Source organism: Takifugu flavidus, chromosome 21 (genome assembly GCF_003711565.1).
Source record: "Takifugu flavidus isolate HTHZ2018 chromosome 21, ASM371156v2, whole genome shotgun sequence".
Taxonomy (NCBI): Eukaryota; Metazoa; Chordata; class Actinopteri; order Tetraodontiformes; family Tetraodontidae; genus Takifugu; species Takifugu flavidus.
The window spans coordinates 10,474,136-10,487,964 of NC_079540.1; the positions used below are offsets into that span (position 1 = coordinate 10,474,136).

The following is a 13,829-nucleotide window of genomic DNA, read 5'->3' on the forward strand; positions in this document are numbered from 1 at the left end:
CGCAGCTCATTTTATCACATATTGTAACTTACATCCATAGTATAGTGTATAGGTATATAGGAAACAGTAATACGGGATTACTTTATGATCAAAGTCCCTCGGGAAACCAGAACATCATTAATATGTAAACATCTCTTCCTTGATCCATTATCCATATTTCCTGAAAATTTAATCAAAATCTGCTGATAACCTTTTGAGTTATTCTACTAAAAGTCAGACAATAAACAAGGCCGGCAGTCACATGACCGGATGTAAAAAATAAAAGGTTCAAAGATCAAAGATCGGGAGCAGCATTGTGCCTGGTGTAAAAAGAAGAAGCAAACGCTCATCTCGTCAAAACCCTGTACAATTTAATCCACCTCCTCCTAAATGTGGGTTTTTCCAGAAGTAGATTAAAGTGTATAGTAATTTTTACAACAAAATTGAAAAAAATATATTTCGCTATTTTCACCGGAAGAATAGTTATTGTGTTTTATTTTGAAATTGGATCTGACTTCCGTTCATATAAAGCCGGAAGTGGGAGAAGTGGCCGCGCTGCTAAGTTTGCTAAGGTTACTGTTTTTAACTGGCATAATGTCACTCTGTAAGATTGTTTAACTGTGATCATGTGTCGTTTAGGTATGTTTTGGTTGTAGTTTTCGTCCAACAAATGCTAAATGTTAGCAACGCCCCCAACTAAAGCTGTCCGGTAACTACATTACTAAAAGACGTGTGATTAACGTCTGCGTGTGTACACAGAAGTCAATTAAATACTTAATTGGTACAATTAAATAGTTGGTTGAGTTGTTTAATAGCAGCTGTGTTGAATGGGCAGATTCAATGTATTCGGGATCATTTGCATGAAGTGAGTTCGGTCGTTTTCTGCAGAACAGAATGTAATTCTCGTCATGTTTAAGTCGTGTTTGATCATTTCTATGCATCAGGATTCCGTTTCACTCCTTGTGTAAAAAGACCCAGCAGGAGGCTCTGCTGCTCCCTTCAGACTGAAGTGAACTTTTCCTTCTTCAGTTCCGAGGCCACCAGTTGTGGACGTTTGGATCCAGCTGGATGTTGAGTGTTAAGACTCTGTTCGGAATTGGCTTCCTTGTGACCTCACGAGTTGCAGCGGTCGTCGCTCGGACGGGGTCATGTCAGCTGAACACTGCAGCTAACAACCACAGACCTGCTTCCAGCATGACCCAACCCATCAAATACCTGGGGTAAAGCCTTGTCCTGTCCACACTAAAGTCCAAACCATGTCCTGACTGCACAGACCGTCTAAACAGATGATTGACTGCTCTGCAGGCAGGAGGAGGCCCAACACATCGATGAGGAGCTCTTCAGTGAATATGGCTTCAGCGTGGACCAGCTGATGGAGCTGGCGGGACTCAGCTGTGCTACAGCCGTTACCAGGGTGAGACGTTTGACAAAGATCTTTTCCTGTCAGCTGAGGAGTGAGGCTACAGCGTCGATTCTCTGGTTCCTTTCCTGCAGGCGTATCCTCTCACCTCGCTGGTCAAGGCCAGTCCTTCTGTGCTGGTGATTTGTGGACCAGGTAACAATGGAGGCGACGGCCTGGTGTGCGCCAGACATCTGAAGCTTTTTGTGAGTGGCCTTTACTCACGGAGCGTAAACTGTCTGCAGCTGTGACGTTTGCTGGTGCCAGCTGCTCAGTTTCACCACCTTTAAGCTTTCTGGCAGTTAAGATGTGGTTTCCTGAGCGGATCTGTTCTCTTTAAGACAAAATGAAGCAGGTAAAAGTTCTGGAGGTGGTTTAAGTGTGACACATGAGAAGGAGAGAAGACGGTATGAGCACAGTGCAGGTTGTCACTAGACGCTTGGTGGACTGGTTTCAGGGAGCAGCTCTTCTTCCAGGGAATCCTGATCCAGAAAGCATCACCTTTTAAAAATGCAAATGTAGCAACAAAGACGATAAAAGACGCAGAAGCGCTAACGGCTTTTAGCCTCATGACTTTCTAGTTCCACGTTCTAAGCAATGTGAAGATATTTCTGAGCAGAGTGACATCTTTAGTGCTCTCTGGCAGGGATACGAGCCCTTCATCTTCTACCCCAAGAGGCCCAACAAACCTCTGTTCCAGGGTCTGGCCACACAGTGTGAGAAGATGGAGATCCCTTTCCTGAGCGACATGCCTGAGGTTTGTCCTTTATGATCCATAATGGTGGACGTGGTGTCACCCAGGAGCCTTATTATGGACTCACAGACACACCAGCATGGTCCCAGAGGGGACAGTGGTGAGATAAGAGGGCAGATCTGTTCTGCGGGGGGCAAATATGAGAGTCCAACCTGAACCCACAGGCAGCTGTAACTCAGTGCACCACAAGAGGGCAGCACACACACAGCAGACCACAGGAAGTGAACAAGTGCCGCTGAGGCGTTAATGTGGAGGATCTGCTTTCTCAGGCCATGCTGATTGATGAGGCCTACAACCTGGTGGTCGACGCCATCTTTGGCTTCAGCTTCAAAGGGGCTGTCCGAGAACCCTTCGGGTCCATCCTCGACGTGCTGAAGAACACCACCGTCCCTTTAGCCAGCATTGACATTCCCTCCGGTAGGATTCCAGAACACACCCACCCGTGCGCTGATGGGAGGAGCGGGGAGTGAGGATCAGGGTGTGACGCCTGTTGTCTCTTTAAAGGTTGGGACGTGGAACAGGGCAGCGCCGACGGCCTGCAGCCCGACACGCTCATCTCGCTCACCGCACCCAAGAAGTCCGCCTCGCTGTTCAGGGGACGCTATCACTTCCTGGGAGGACGGTTTGTGCCGCCCAGTCTGGAGAGGAAGTACCAGCTGAACCTGCCCAAGTACCCCGACACCGACTGTGTGTTGAAACTGTAGGCGTGAGGTGCGTGTAGCTTAGGGTCTGGAGGAGAGTGTGGAATGATCCCAGCCTGGTCCTTTCATTGTCCTGCCCCCGTTTTCCCTTGAAGACACAGAAGCCTTGTTTTTACCCCCTCCTGTCACATCTACATCATCATAACTGTCCCGTCCAGATGATCCTGCCAGTCAGGGTGGTGAAGCACAACAGGGCCCAGACTGGTGATGGTCTCTGGGACTGGGAGCGCTGTACGAGACAGGGAATGGTCTGGAAAAGCAGCAGGTGCGGGATAATCTTCTATTATGACAACACTAACAACAATTGCCCTCAGACTTGCCCTCTGGGCTGCTGGTGGTGAGATCAGAAAGCTCTGCTTTGACAATAATAAAAGCAAATGAAAAGAAGCCGTGTCCATTATTCCCAGTCACCATTCCACAGGCAGAGATGAGGAACGCCGTGTTTTTCTGGAGAGGGACCTTTTTAATGGTACATCTTAAGATTTCAGTGAATGTACAACTTAGCCGCTATTACAGTCCATTACATTCTGCTTTATGGTGCATATAAAGGTACCATACATCACTCAATCGTATACATTAGGTGGTGATGATGTCATAAAAAGCTCTGCCTGTTTCGATCCGCCTCCAGACCGCCGGCGTAAATCCCACAGGCCATACAAATACGAGTGTACTCCAGGAAATACTGTGTTGGGTGTAGCATCTGACAGAGTGGCTCATTAATGCATAATGTGTTTCTGATCATGCTCGTATATACACTGCTGGTTCCATGCTCCCGTGTGTGTGTGTCCTCGTTTGTGATCGGGGGAAAGGTCGTCTACATGCAGGTCACAGGGTCAAAGGAAGTCTTCAGGCCAGCAGAGGAGCCTAAAATAAAGATTGACATGTCTTTAACAGCTACACGATAGCAAGTCTTCTAATGGCTGTGGCTCATCACTGCCCCCTACAGGCCACTGCGCCGAACTGCGAAACCAGCTCAACCCGAAAATTTGTGCTTCAAATCTGCAGCTGAACTTACCAAAACTATTCTCCAACCTGCACTCCGGCGCAGTTGTCTTTACTTTCCGACGCTATGGCCAAATATTCCGCGTTTCTGGAAGAAAAAAGGACAAACGTCTGAAGGTGATCACAGCAGCGCCGTCCGTACGTCCTCGTCTTTAGGAAACGCCGCCTGGGCACCATCAACCTGAAGGCACCGCACGTCCCGGGAGCAGAGCAGAAGTGGGTTTACTCACGCCGCTTCCCGTAGCGCTTCTTCCCCGGCCGCAGAAATCTTCCTGTAGCAGTAAATCATCTCGATGAGGAGCCAGACCTGCAGGCCGATGATGGACACGTACATCATCACCTCGGACACGATGGAAGCGGTTTCTCTGGTGGCTGCGCGGGGAGAACCAAGAATGAGCCCGGAACCGGAACCGGAACCGTGCTGTGAGCTGCAGCAGACCTACCCTTGGCCACCACGGTCAGGTGGACCACCTTGCTGACCACGGTGTTGTACTCGTACTTATCGTAGAAGAGGGCGCGGTTGAAGAAGCAGCGGTAGGTTCCCGAGTCGTTGAAGGTGACGTTGAACAGGTAGATGGACGCGTCTTGGATGTCGTTGCTCCTCTTGCTCCCGTTCCAGTAGATGCGCTCCAGAAACTGCTCGTGCTCGATGGTGGGCCCGTTGTTGTAGGTGTAGATCTGGTTTGAGGGACGCCAGAGTCACCCATCGGGTGTTGTAAACGTCTTATTACGACCCAACGGTTTGAGACTCACGTGAAAAAAGTCGGCCTCTCCTTTGGGTCTGAAGTACCACTCCACCGTGGCGGAGCTGTCCACCTCGCTGCGCTTCTTACAGGAGATGCAGCCCAGTTTGAAGCCCTTTCCCGCCACCGCCTCGGTGTCAGAGTCCACTTCTGCACAGGCGCCGTGGCAACGGTACGCTGCCCAACAAGGAAGAACAACCAAAACAGGCTTCAGTCACCAGAGGACAGGAGCGTCCACCACAGAGGAGGACAGGACGGCCGTCAAACATGATGATGGAGGAACATCTCTGGTTCCACAGATCTCTGGCGCCAGGAAGTAACACTTCAATATCGGCTCATTGAAGCCAACGGGTCAGAAGTTGCAGGGTTCGACTGAGACTGGCCTCATTGTTGCTATTACACATTTATAACGGAAGAAGAGGAGAGACAACTCACCGAAGAGGGAGCAGAGCAGAGACACGAGCAGCAGCTGCATCCTCACCGGCCGCTCAGGAACTTTTTATGCCTCAAAAACGACAAAGTTTCGGCCCCAGTCAGGTCCAAAATCCGCCCTAACAAAGCCAGCTGGGAGATGTGCGTAATAACTGGTGTTTATAACGGACGTGCGAGGAGAAGCTTCTGCGTAAAAGGTCCAAATAAGCTGAAACAGAAGGGTTTCTGACGCCTTTGCTCGGAAACGACCGCCACCATGTGACGTCGCTCCTGCGGACGAGGCCCCTGATCCGACCAGGGATCCCTGCTCCGGGTCCAGGTCTCTGATCCTAAAAGGATTACCACTGTCAGTCCCTCAGCTCCAACACGCACCTTACACGCGCGTTTGCCCCGACACGCTGGCCCTACAACACACGGACGCGCCTGTGCTTTTACAGCCTAACCACCCTCGGACAGGACACACGCACGCACGCAGTATTTAGATGGTGCAAAGATGAGGGACAGGAGGGCTCAGCTGTGCACGATGACGGGCCTCTTCCGTGTGCAGATGAGCTCATGGACGGATTCTCTCCTCCTGCGCGTCCTCATCGGTGGAAACGCGCACTTTTCTCCTCGACCTGCTGACCACCATCAAACGAGCGACGATCAAAGAGCGGGCGGACACGGCCACATCGAAGCCCGTCGAAAAGGCGAGTAAACAGGACGCGTCCCCGTCCCCGTCCCCGTCCCCGTCCGCGTCCGCGTCCCCGTCGGTTCGCTCCGGAACGGCGGCGCCCTGCGGCTCCCAGCGGAGGATGCTGCGGATGCACTGCGGTAAAAAGGGCTGCGAGCGGCGGGCGTGTGGCGCACTTGTGTCTACCGCAGCTCTGCGTGCACGGAAACACTCCTCATCCGGAGGACATTTGACGTGAAAGGATTTAGGGAAGGGGATGCTCGCTCGTATTAAAGCGAGCTGGTCCTTTAACGGGAGGAGGGAGGGAGGGGGAGGGGGAGGGGGATGAGATGACGGAATCTGATCCGGATCGGTCAATAACTTCCCCTATAACTACCCAGGAAGTTGTGATTAAGCTTTCCCACTGCGCTTCTTACATTGTTGGTTTCAAGGTGCCTCCCCATTGAGCTAATGTGACGGGATTATGTAGTTTCTCCCGAATTTCACACCAAACACGGAGGAGGATGCTGAATCGTCAGGTAGCTAGGTAGCATGGTAGCTAGGTAGCATGGTAGCTAGGTAGCATGGTAGCTATCATCAGCTGCGCCTCCGGCAAGCTGCTGTTAGCGTCCGCTAGATCGCAGTCCAAATAAGCACACGATGGCTCTGCGCATCTGCGGTTCAAAGACAAAATATTACTCAGACTCAAGTCGACGTTGCAAATAAACGCAGAAGGCTCGTCAAAGCGACTAAGGTAAAGTGTTCAAGGGGACCCTGGCATCTTAACTAGCTGGTTAGCTGTGATATCTGACTAGCCACTTGCTAACGCGTTTAGACATATACAGACAGCCAATAATGAACCAAACTCGGCGGTTTAACGGGCAGTTTGTGACTAATCACCGCCTGTAAACTGACGGATAGTCTGAGACAAGTGTTGAACATGGTAAAGCGTCCATTAGCATTAGCATGTAGAGATAGTGAGCATCAGGTGGAGGCTCCTTTAAAGTGTTCATTATTTAAACTGCCTGCTGGCTTCATCCCACAATCTCAGTAGGTCATTTTCTGCAGTTGCAGTGACTCTTGAAGGTCTAACATAAAGGGATTTAATCACATTTGGAGGCCACAGAAGCGGATAATGTAGATCTTTATATCATCATAATGTTGAACTGTCCTCTCCAGGTTGTTGGGACCATGGAGCCGTCCGTCAGCTCTCCAGCTTCTCTGACTGTTCATGTGTGTTTTCCTGGTGCTCGAGCTGCCGTCATGGACAATCTGAACCGTCAGAGGGAGGAGGGCCGGCTGTGTGACCTGTCCATCCAGGTGCAAGGACAGGTGTTCAGGGCCCACCGCTGTGTGCTGGCTGCTTCCTCCCCGTACTTCCACGACCAGGTGGGCACAACTGTCGTCTCAGGCCTTGCTGGAGCTCTCAGGTCTCTGAGCAGCCTTCTCCTTCACATCTGCCCCCAGGTGTTGCTGAAGAACGTCACCACCGTGTCGCTGCCTTCCGTCATGGACCCGGTGGCCTTCGAAAGCGTCCTGAGCTCCGCCTACACGGGCCAGCTCAGCCTCGTCCACGACGACATCGTTAACTACGTCACCGTGGCCAGCTTCCTCCAGATGTGGCACATCGTGGACAAGTGCACCGAGATCCTGAAGAGGCCTCGGCCCTCGGTGGAGGTCGGTGCCGGGGAGGGGGCCGGGGGCCCCCCTGGGACCGCGTCTCGTCAGCAGTCCCCCAGCAGCACCGACTGCTTGTATCTGGAGACGGAGAGCAGAAAGAAGGAGCGGAAGCCCGATGCTCTGCCTCCGTTGGCCACATGGAGGCGCCCCCAGCAGTTCCCCAGGTGGGGGCGCCCGCGGCCCCCGTCAGCCCAACAGATCGCAGACTCGCAGCTGGACACCCAACCTGGGTTTCTGAGTGGGGATTTCACCAGCTGCGAGGAGGTGTGGGAACCCGCCCCCACCAAGAGTTACCAGTTTGCTCAAGACCCGAACCGGCACCGCGCGGGGGTGTCGGGGTCGGAACCGGGGAAGCACAGGGCCAGATTCCCGCAGCGGGGGGGTCTGACGGGTGCTGACAGAGAGAGCGGGGACGGCGATGAGACCCAGGAGAGAAGGAAGGACGAGAGGAGAGAGACGGAGGCGGACGAGGGGGTCGGAGAGGAGGAAGACGTGGCGGCGAAGAAGGAGAGTTTCTCCGAGACGAGACTCTGTGGTAAGAACTTACCTGAGAACGTCCCCCCCCCTCCACTGGTGTCTGACTCTTTTACACCTGTCCAACAGGCTTTCACCCAGCTCTCGGACCAGGACCAGTGCTAGGACCAGGGCCAGGACCAGCACCGGGGCCAGCACCGGGGCCAGGACCAGGGCCAGGGCCAGGACAAGCTCTGGGAAAAGGTCCCCCAGAGGACTTCAAAGAAAAAGTGCAGAGAGACTCGCTGGTGAGCGAGACCCCTTCCGAGCTGGCAGGTGATCCAAGAGAGGAAGGGGTCCCGGGGCGCTCTTGTCCCGTTTCAGGCCGGCCCCAGTGGCAAATGGGCCCCTGGGCTCAGCAGGACGGGGACGGTGTCCTCTGTAAAGGCATGGACGCAGACCAGCAGCAGGACCAGGTGGACTTTTTCGCCGAAGCGAGCTTCAGCAGGGACACGTACGATGAGATCGAGGACGGCACCGGGCAGGTCTCCCAGAGGCCTCTGGTGCCCCCCTCCCCCGACTTCACCATCGCGGCCTCGGAGGTGAACTGGACCTCCAGCTGCCCGGGCCAAAGCAGTTCCCTCAGCTTCAGCTCGCACCGGCAGGCCTCCTCGCCCCCGACCCCGTCGTCCTCGTCCACGGTGTCGCTCGCCGGCGCCCCCTACACGGGCAAGGTCCACTTCTGCCACTGCGGGAAGGCCTACACGCTCAAGAGCATGCGGGACCGCCACGTGAAGATGCAGCACCTGAACCTGCGGCCTTTCGGCTGCCCCGTCTGCACCAAGTCCTTCAAGATGAAGCACCACCTCACCAAGCACCTGAAGACGCACGGCGGGCTGCGACCCTACGAGTGCGGCCTGTGCGGGAAGAAAGTGATCTGGAGGGACAGTTTCCTGAGGCACCAGGCCCGGTGCGAGAGGCTGGCGTCCAGCTCCGCCACCAGCAACAACACCGGCAGCGCCAACGCGGCGGAGCTGGAGGACGGCTACGCCTTCGAGGACGGCCCGGCGCTGATGTCCGTGCAGGGACAGGTAAAGGTGGAGGACGTGGATTTCAACAGGGACATGGAGGACGGGATGAGCGGGCTGCTGGGGAGCGTGTCGGGGATCGTGGAGCAGCTGAGAACCCAGCCGGAACCGGGCGGTCAGGTGTTCAAGGAGGAGGCCAGCGACGGCTTCAGTGGGAACGACAGCGGGGGGGCCGGCTGAGACGGGTCCGACAGCTGCAGAGCAGAACAGTGTCAAAGCTCGGGATCAGGTTCTGGTTCTGGTTCTGGTTCTGGTTCTGCTCCTTCACACCCGACCGCCGCAGCTTCAATCATTCACCTGTAACAGAAACACCGAGGGGAACCAGCTCTGGGACAGTCGGACGCAAGCCCGGGACCCATCTGAACAGGTTCCAGGAACCGTCTGAACAGGTTCCAGGAACCGTCTGAACAGGGCCCGGGACCAAGGACGATGACGTTCCTCTTCATGTCAGACTTTTTCTGTGAGCGGTCCTGGTCAGACCAGGCCTGAAGCCCGGACCCTCGTTAGACTCTGAACCTCCCAGAATCCCTTTTCCCTTTGAAATGTTGGCCGTTACCTTATTATGGGATGGATGATGACATCATCATTTAGATGCTCTGCGTTCTGAGCTGGATCCTCTGGTCACGAGGTTTCCGCTCTCGTTTCCGCCAATAATGGTCAGTCATTTTAGCGAATAGAGACGCTGTTCTGATCGGCTGTTTTCGGAGCTGACCTTTATTTAATAGACCATATTTATTTATTTCCTGTTGTCTGTTTTTCTGTCACACTGTGACTGATTGTTGCTGCACCGACGGCCAACGAAGCCGGACAATAAAGGTGCGATCGCCCTTCTGACGTCGCTTAACTCGCCAGTTTCTGATCGTTCTGACGGTTCCGGACCTGAGGACGGTTCACGAGCACCACGCCGGGATCGGCTGGGTTCTCCTAACTGACGTCAACCACAAGCAGCAGTCAAGTAGAGATTTTAACTCCAGATTTAATTCATCTTCTCACTTTTAGCAACATTACAAGACTCCAAACGAGAAACAACATTGAAGACAACAGCAGGATCGTGGCTGCCTGTTAAATGTGTGTGTGTGTGTGTTTGTGCGGTGGGGGGGGGCAAGGCAACAAAATACAGCACAAGCAACAACAGTTTTCATGGCACTAAGGTCAAATCATTCGTCTAGTTAGGCGACGCAGTTATCGCGTGAACCCTTTTAGTACCCGAGAAAAGCATAAAACCTTTATTTTTACAGGGTTACCACAAATCATGAAAATACAATTTTTGGCTGTTTGGTTAAAACAGACAAACACAGAACGTACAAATGAAACAAACATCAACTTCACACCTCCTGATCTCCTCAAACCAGCACCAGGAACCATCAAACCAACACCAGGAACCATCAAACCACCTCCTCTCTGACCATCAGGTAACGCTTCATCATCAAACATCACAGGTTCAGACAACTCCATGAGACAAAAGAGCTCAAAGTGGTTAGAAGCCAGTGCTAATCAGGCGTTTCCCAACCTTTAGTGGCAACAGTGCATCTCAAAGGGCATTTTTGCTTGCTGGAATATCATTCTGCAGACGTTTGTTAATCGCAGTTAAGCAGGATTTAATGAAATGATTATGTTTCTTCATGTCTGTCTAGGAAACCAGGAGGAAACACAGGAAGCATGAGTCCACAGGCGGAGACACGTGTGCCAGGCGTGAAGGTCAGGCAGGAGACGCTAGCACCATCAGAGTGAGGTGATTTCTGCAGTAAAAACATGACCAACGACGTGACGGCAGCAGGACTTCCTGTCCCCGTCTGAACGGCGTTAGTGGGTTAACACTGGTCGAGGTCGGGAGTCTGTCACTTGCAGGTCTGGACCGCCTTCATCCTGGCCTGTCTGATCTCAGGTCTTGGGTGGAGAGCTTAGAAGATGGTGCTCCAGCGTTTAGGGGGTGGACGGGACTTGGGTTCTCCCTGTGGGGGAGGACACAGATGCCGTTAGGTCCTCTGGCAGAAGGTCTGACAGGACTGAGCTGAGGTGGAAACCGATGAATGGATGAATGAGGCGCTTTTAGATGGAGTTTCACATGAGAGTGGAGGAGCTTCAGCTGGTCAGATGGTTACCAGTGAAGTGAGAGCAAAGAACAAGATGAGTTATTATAGTTCTTCATTACTCACTGATCTCTGAGGGGGGGGGGTCACTGTTGGACCAGGCAGACAGACAGGAAAGCATGTTTACAGACAGACAGAGAGACAGAGAGACAGACAGACAGGTAGGTGGACGTAAACAGGTTTCAGCTCACCAGGTTGAAGAGTCTGGACAACGTGCTTTGGTCTCTGCGTTTCCTCACTGGTGACTTGGCGCTCTCGGTCCGCGGCGAGGAGGCCTGGGGAGGAGAAACACGGATGGAGTCGCAGAACCGGACCTGAGACCAGGTCTGGAGCTGCGGAGCCGGACCTGAGACCAGGTCTGGAGCTGAGGAACCGGACCTGAGACCAGGTCTGGAGCTGCGGAGCCGGACCTGAGACCAGGTCTGGAGCTGCAGAACTGGACCTGAGACCAGGTCCGGGGCTCCGGCAGCATGGAGGGGTTCAGCACACACACACGTTTACAATGATTATCAAACAGAAAAGGAAGAGGAGACGTTTGGATCTGATGTGAAGAGTTTCCAGAACGAAGACGCAGCCTGTGAGAAGAAGACGCGTCTCCATTGGCTTCACAGACGAGTCCCCTGAAAATGATTTCAACGGTCGTCGAACCGTCATTTCTTTTTTACACATTTCGGACGTGAGACCACTGGGAGCAGCAGGATCACGCAGCGACCTTGAGGCAGACAGGAGTGAGCAGCCACAGGTGAGGAGACAGACAGGTGAGTGTGTTACTGCAGCTTCACTGGAGGTGCTTCACAGTTCCACTGGAGTCCATCAACAGACACCAGAGAACCAGAGTCCTCCTGCTTCACTGTCCCATTAGGGTTGACGGGAGACTCGTTTTACTCCAGCAATCTCATAGTCTGGTTGGAAAATTCTTTAAAATTAGAATAAAAGTCAGAGATTACATTGATTCAGATTTTTGACACACGTGCGTCCGTGTGTGTGTGTGTGTGTGTGTGTGTTAAGCATGTTCCATGTGTGTTCCAGGTGTTTCTCTAGGAAGAATAAAGTCAAGAAACAGTGAAGATTAGACCACAGATGGATTACACACATAATCATGCAGTTCTTATGAGGACACACAAACACACACACACACACACAGCAGAGGGAAAGAAGGTGTTCAGAAGAAAGAAGAGTGTGACGTACCAGCCCAAACACGTCTCTCCACTGGACAAGAAAGAGAAACAGTGGTTACTGAGCTGAAGAGCGTGTGAAGAACGTGTGAAGAGCATCTGAAGAGTGTGTGAAGAGCATCTGAAGAGTGTGTGAGGAGTGTGTGAGGAGCGTCCGGCTGATGGAACATTGACTGTTCTTTCATCTTCAACATCTCCAAGGAGGAGCAGGACTCCAGGTGTGAAGCTGAGCAGAGCTTCGGAGTGTTCTCATACGTTAAATGTTAGCCTGTAATGTTTGACTATTGTAAACCCAATAGCCACCATCTCCCGCTGGTATCCATGGTAACGCTCCTCTGACAGCGCTGCCGTCACCGCCTGATCTGAGACGCTCATTTACACCTTGAACTGATCCAGTCACTGCTCGGACGGATGGACTCAACAGTCAGTAACAGCTGCTCAGTTGAAAACAGCCTGAACCTGCGCTGATGTTCCACCAGCTGGAGATACACGTAGCTCTTCTCACATTCTCACACACAGCTCATGAGAACAGTCATCAAAGATGAACAGTCAGACAGGAACAGCGGTGCAGCTGAGGTGGAAGCCCATAACTCATTAACTGTCCCTTCATGGTTCTGGATTGGAACCGTTGGGAGTAGACCACCAGGAACATCTCATTTCTGGTGAACTGTCCCTTTACAGTCGCCCCCTGCCGAGGAGGCATCTCTGCCCCTCATCCTGCAGCTACACATCTGGAAACATCAGGAGAAAAGAAAGGAAACTCACCCTGGATTTAGGACGAGGAGAGGAAACCTGAGGAACACCAGGCAACAAAGGAGAGCTCAGGTCAGAGAAGCAACAAAGTCAGGAAGCCACAGCACACATGAAGCAGCCACACACACATTTGCTGTGATGGAGCTGATCCAGAGGTGACATGAGGGTTCAGCCTGCGTGAGTGAAGCAGGATGGACAACTGTGAGCTTGTTCTGGCTCTCAGAAACTTACAAGGCTCCTGAAGAAATGCAACAGAGCATTTTCATTGGTCCGGCGGCGGGCGGAGGACTGCTGGGGCGAGGAGGAGAGATGGCCCCGGAAGGAGCCCTGTGGAGAGGAGCAGAGAAGAGGGTCGGTAGCTGGAGGACAGAAGCTCCTGGATTCTACAGAAGAAAGCCTCAGATCTTTGGAACAGCAGAATAAACTGTGTGAAGACAAATTAGCAAGTGTGCTGATCTCCTCTGTGGCCCGGTTCCCCCGGGCCAGGATAGTTGGGTTCTACCAGGAACCAGCGAGCTTGGGATGACCTGGTGGTCCACACCAGTGATGGTCCACCACTCATGGAGTCCGGTGCTGAGGCCCAGAGCCCAGAGGGTCATTTAGGACAATTTCTGGAGGTCCAACCAGGACTGATCAGCTCTGAACGAGCATGTTTCTATAAAAACCAATAAAAATATACCTGGCTTTGATCTTCAAACACCATGTGACCTGCCAGACTCTCGTCTGTTTAAACTGGTTAAAGCTCTGACGATCGTTCCATAAACCACCTCCGCTTGAGCTCCCGAAAGCAAAACCATTAAATGAAGAGGAACGGGTGGAGGAGCATAAAAATGATCACGATGAAATGATCGATGAAAATGATCGGAATTTTCTCTTGATGCTGAAAACAAGATAATTAACTTCACGCTGGAAGAGGAAGAGAAATTAA

General features: G+C 52.6%; 4 protein-coding genes across 13 annotated transcripts in view; 2 read left to right on the forward strand and 2 right to left on the reverse strand.

Moving 5' to 3' along the window:
• Positions 1-13,829, reverse strand: part of LOC130518149 (myelin basic protein-like) — a 54,825-nt gene that overhangs the window by 40,484 nt on the left and 512 nt on the right. The window contains exons 2-7 of one of the 7 annotated variants that reach the window (XM_057020538.1): positions 13,133-13,228; positions 12,914-12,940; positions 12,162-12,182; positions 11,165-11,248; positions 11,040-11,062; positions 9,842-10,835 (exon numbers count right to left, since the gene is read on the reverse strand). In XM_057020538.1, coding sequence (XP_056876518.1) covers positions 11,060-11,062; positions 11,165-11,248; positions 12,162-12,182; positions 12,914-12,940; positions 13,133-13,228 — 231 coding nt within the window. In that variant the 3' untranslated portion in view covers positions 9,842-10,835; positions 11,040-11,059. Of the gene's footprint in view, positions 1-9,841; positions 10,836-11,039; positions 11,063-11,150; positions 11,249-12,161; positions 12,183-12,913; positions 12,941-13,132; positions 13,229-13,829 lie in introns of those variants that run through there. The other 6 variants (XM_057020535.1, XM_057020541.1, XM_057020537.1 and 3 more) reach the window with 6 other exon arrangements.
• Positions 448-3,220, forward strand: naxe (NAD(P)HX epimerase). Of its 4 annotated transcripts, XM_057020526.1 has the most exons (8): positions 448-551; positions 1,009-1,199; positions 1,285-1,393; positions 1,474-1,584; positions 2,025-2,135; positions 2,402-2,549; positions 2,637-2,843; positions 2,992-3,220. In XM_057020526.1, the coding sequence occupies exons 2-7, from the start codon at positions 1,048-1,050 to the stop codon at positions 2,834-2,836; spliced, it is 831 nt and encodes a 276-aa protein (XP_056876506.1). In that variant the 5' UTR covers positions 448-551; positions 1,009-1,047; the 3' UTR covers positions 2,837-2,843; positions 2,992-3,220. The 4 variants fall into 4 exon arrangements, with proteins under 4 accessions (XP_056876506.1, XP_056876502.1, XP_056876505.1 ...); XM_057020522.1 differs by having other exon boundaries at positions 2,637-3,220; XM_057020525.1 differs by having other exon boundaries at positions 524-551; positions 924-1,199; positions 2,637-3,220.
• scn1bb (sodium channel, voltage-gated, type I, beta b) lies at positions 3,276-5,913 on the reverse strand. The gene is made up of 6 exons (XM_057020531.1): positions 5,014-5,913; positions 4,589-4,755; positions 4,279-4,513; positions 4,066-4,207; positions 3,849-3,923; positions 3,276-3,697 (listed from the first exon to the last, which is right to left on the reverse strand). Exons 1-5 carry the CDS (start codon positions 5,051-5,053, stop codon positions 3,854-3,856), a joined length of 654 nt encoding a protein of 217 aa, XP_056876511.1. The 5' UTR covers positions 5,054-5,913; the 3' UTR covers positions 3,276-3,697; positions 3,849-3,853.
• zbtb22a (zinc finger and BTB domain containing 22a) lies at positions 6,029-9,717 on the forward strand. The gene is made up of 4 exons (XM_057020506.1): positions 6,029-6,416; positions 6,842-7,051; positions 7,130-7,877; positions 7,946-9,717. The coding sequence occupies exons 2-4, from the start codon at positions 6,854-6,856 to the stop codon at positions 9,061-9,063; spliced, it is 2,064 nt and encodes a 687-aa protein (XP_056876486.1). The 5' UTR covers positions 6,029-6,416; positions 6,842-6,853; the 3' UTR covers positions 9,064-9,717.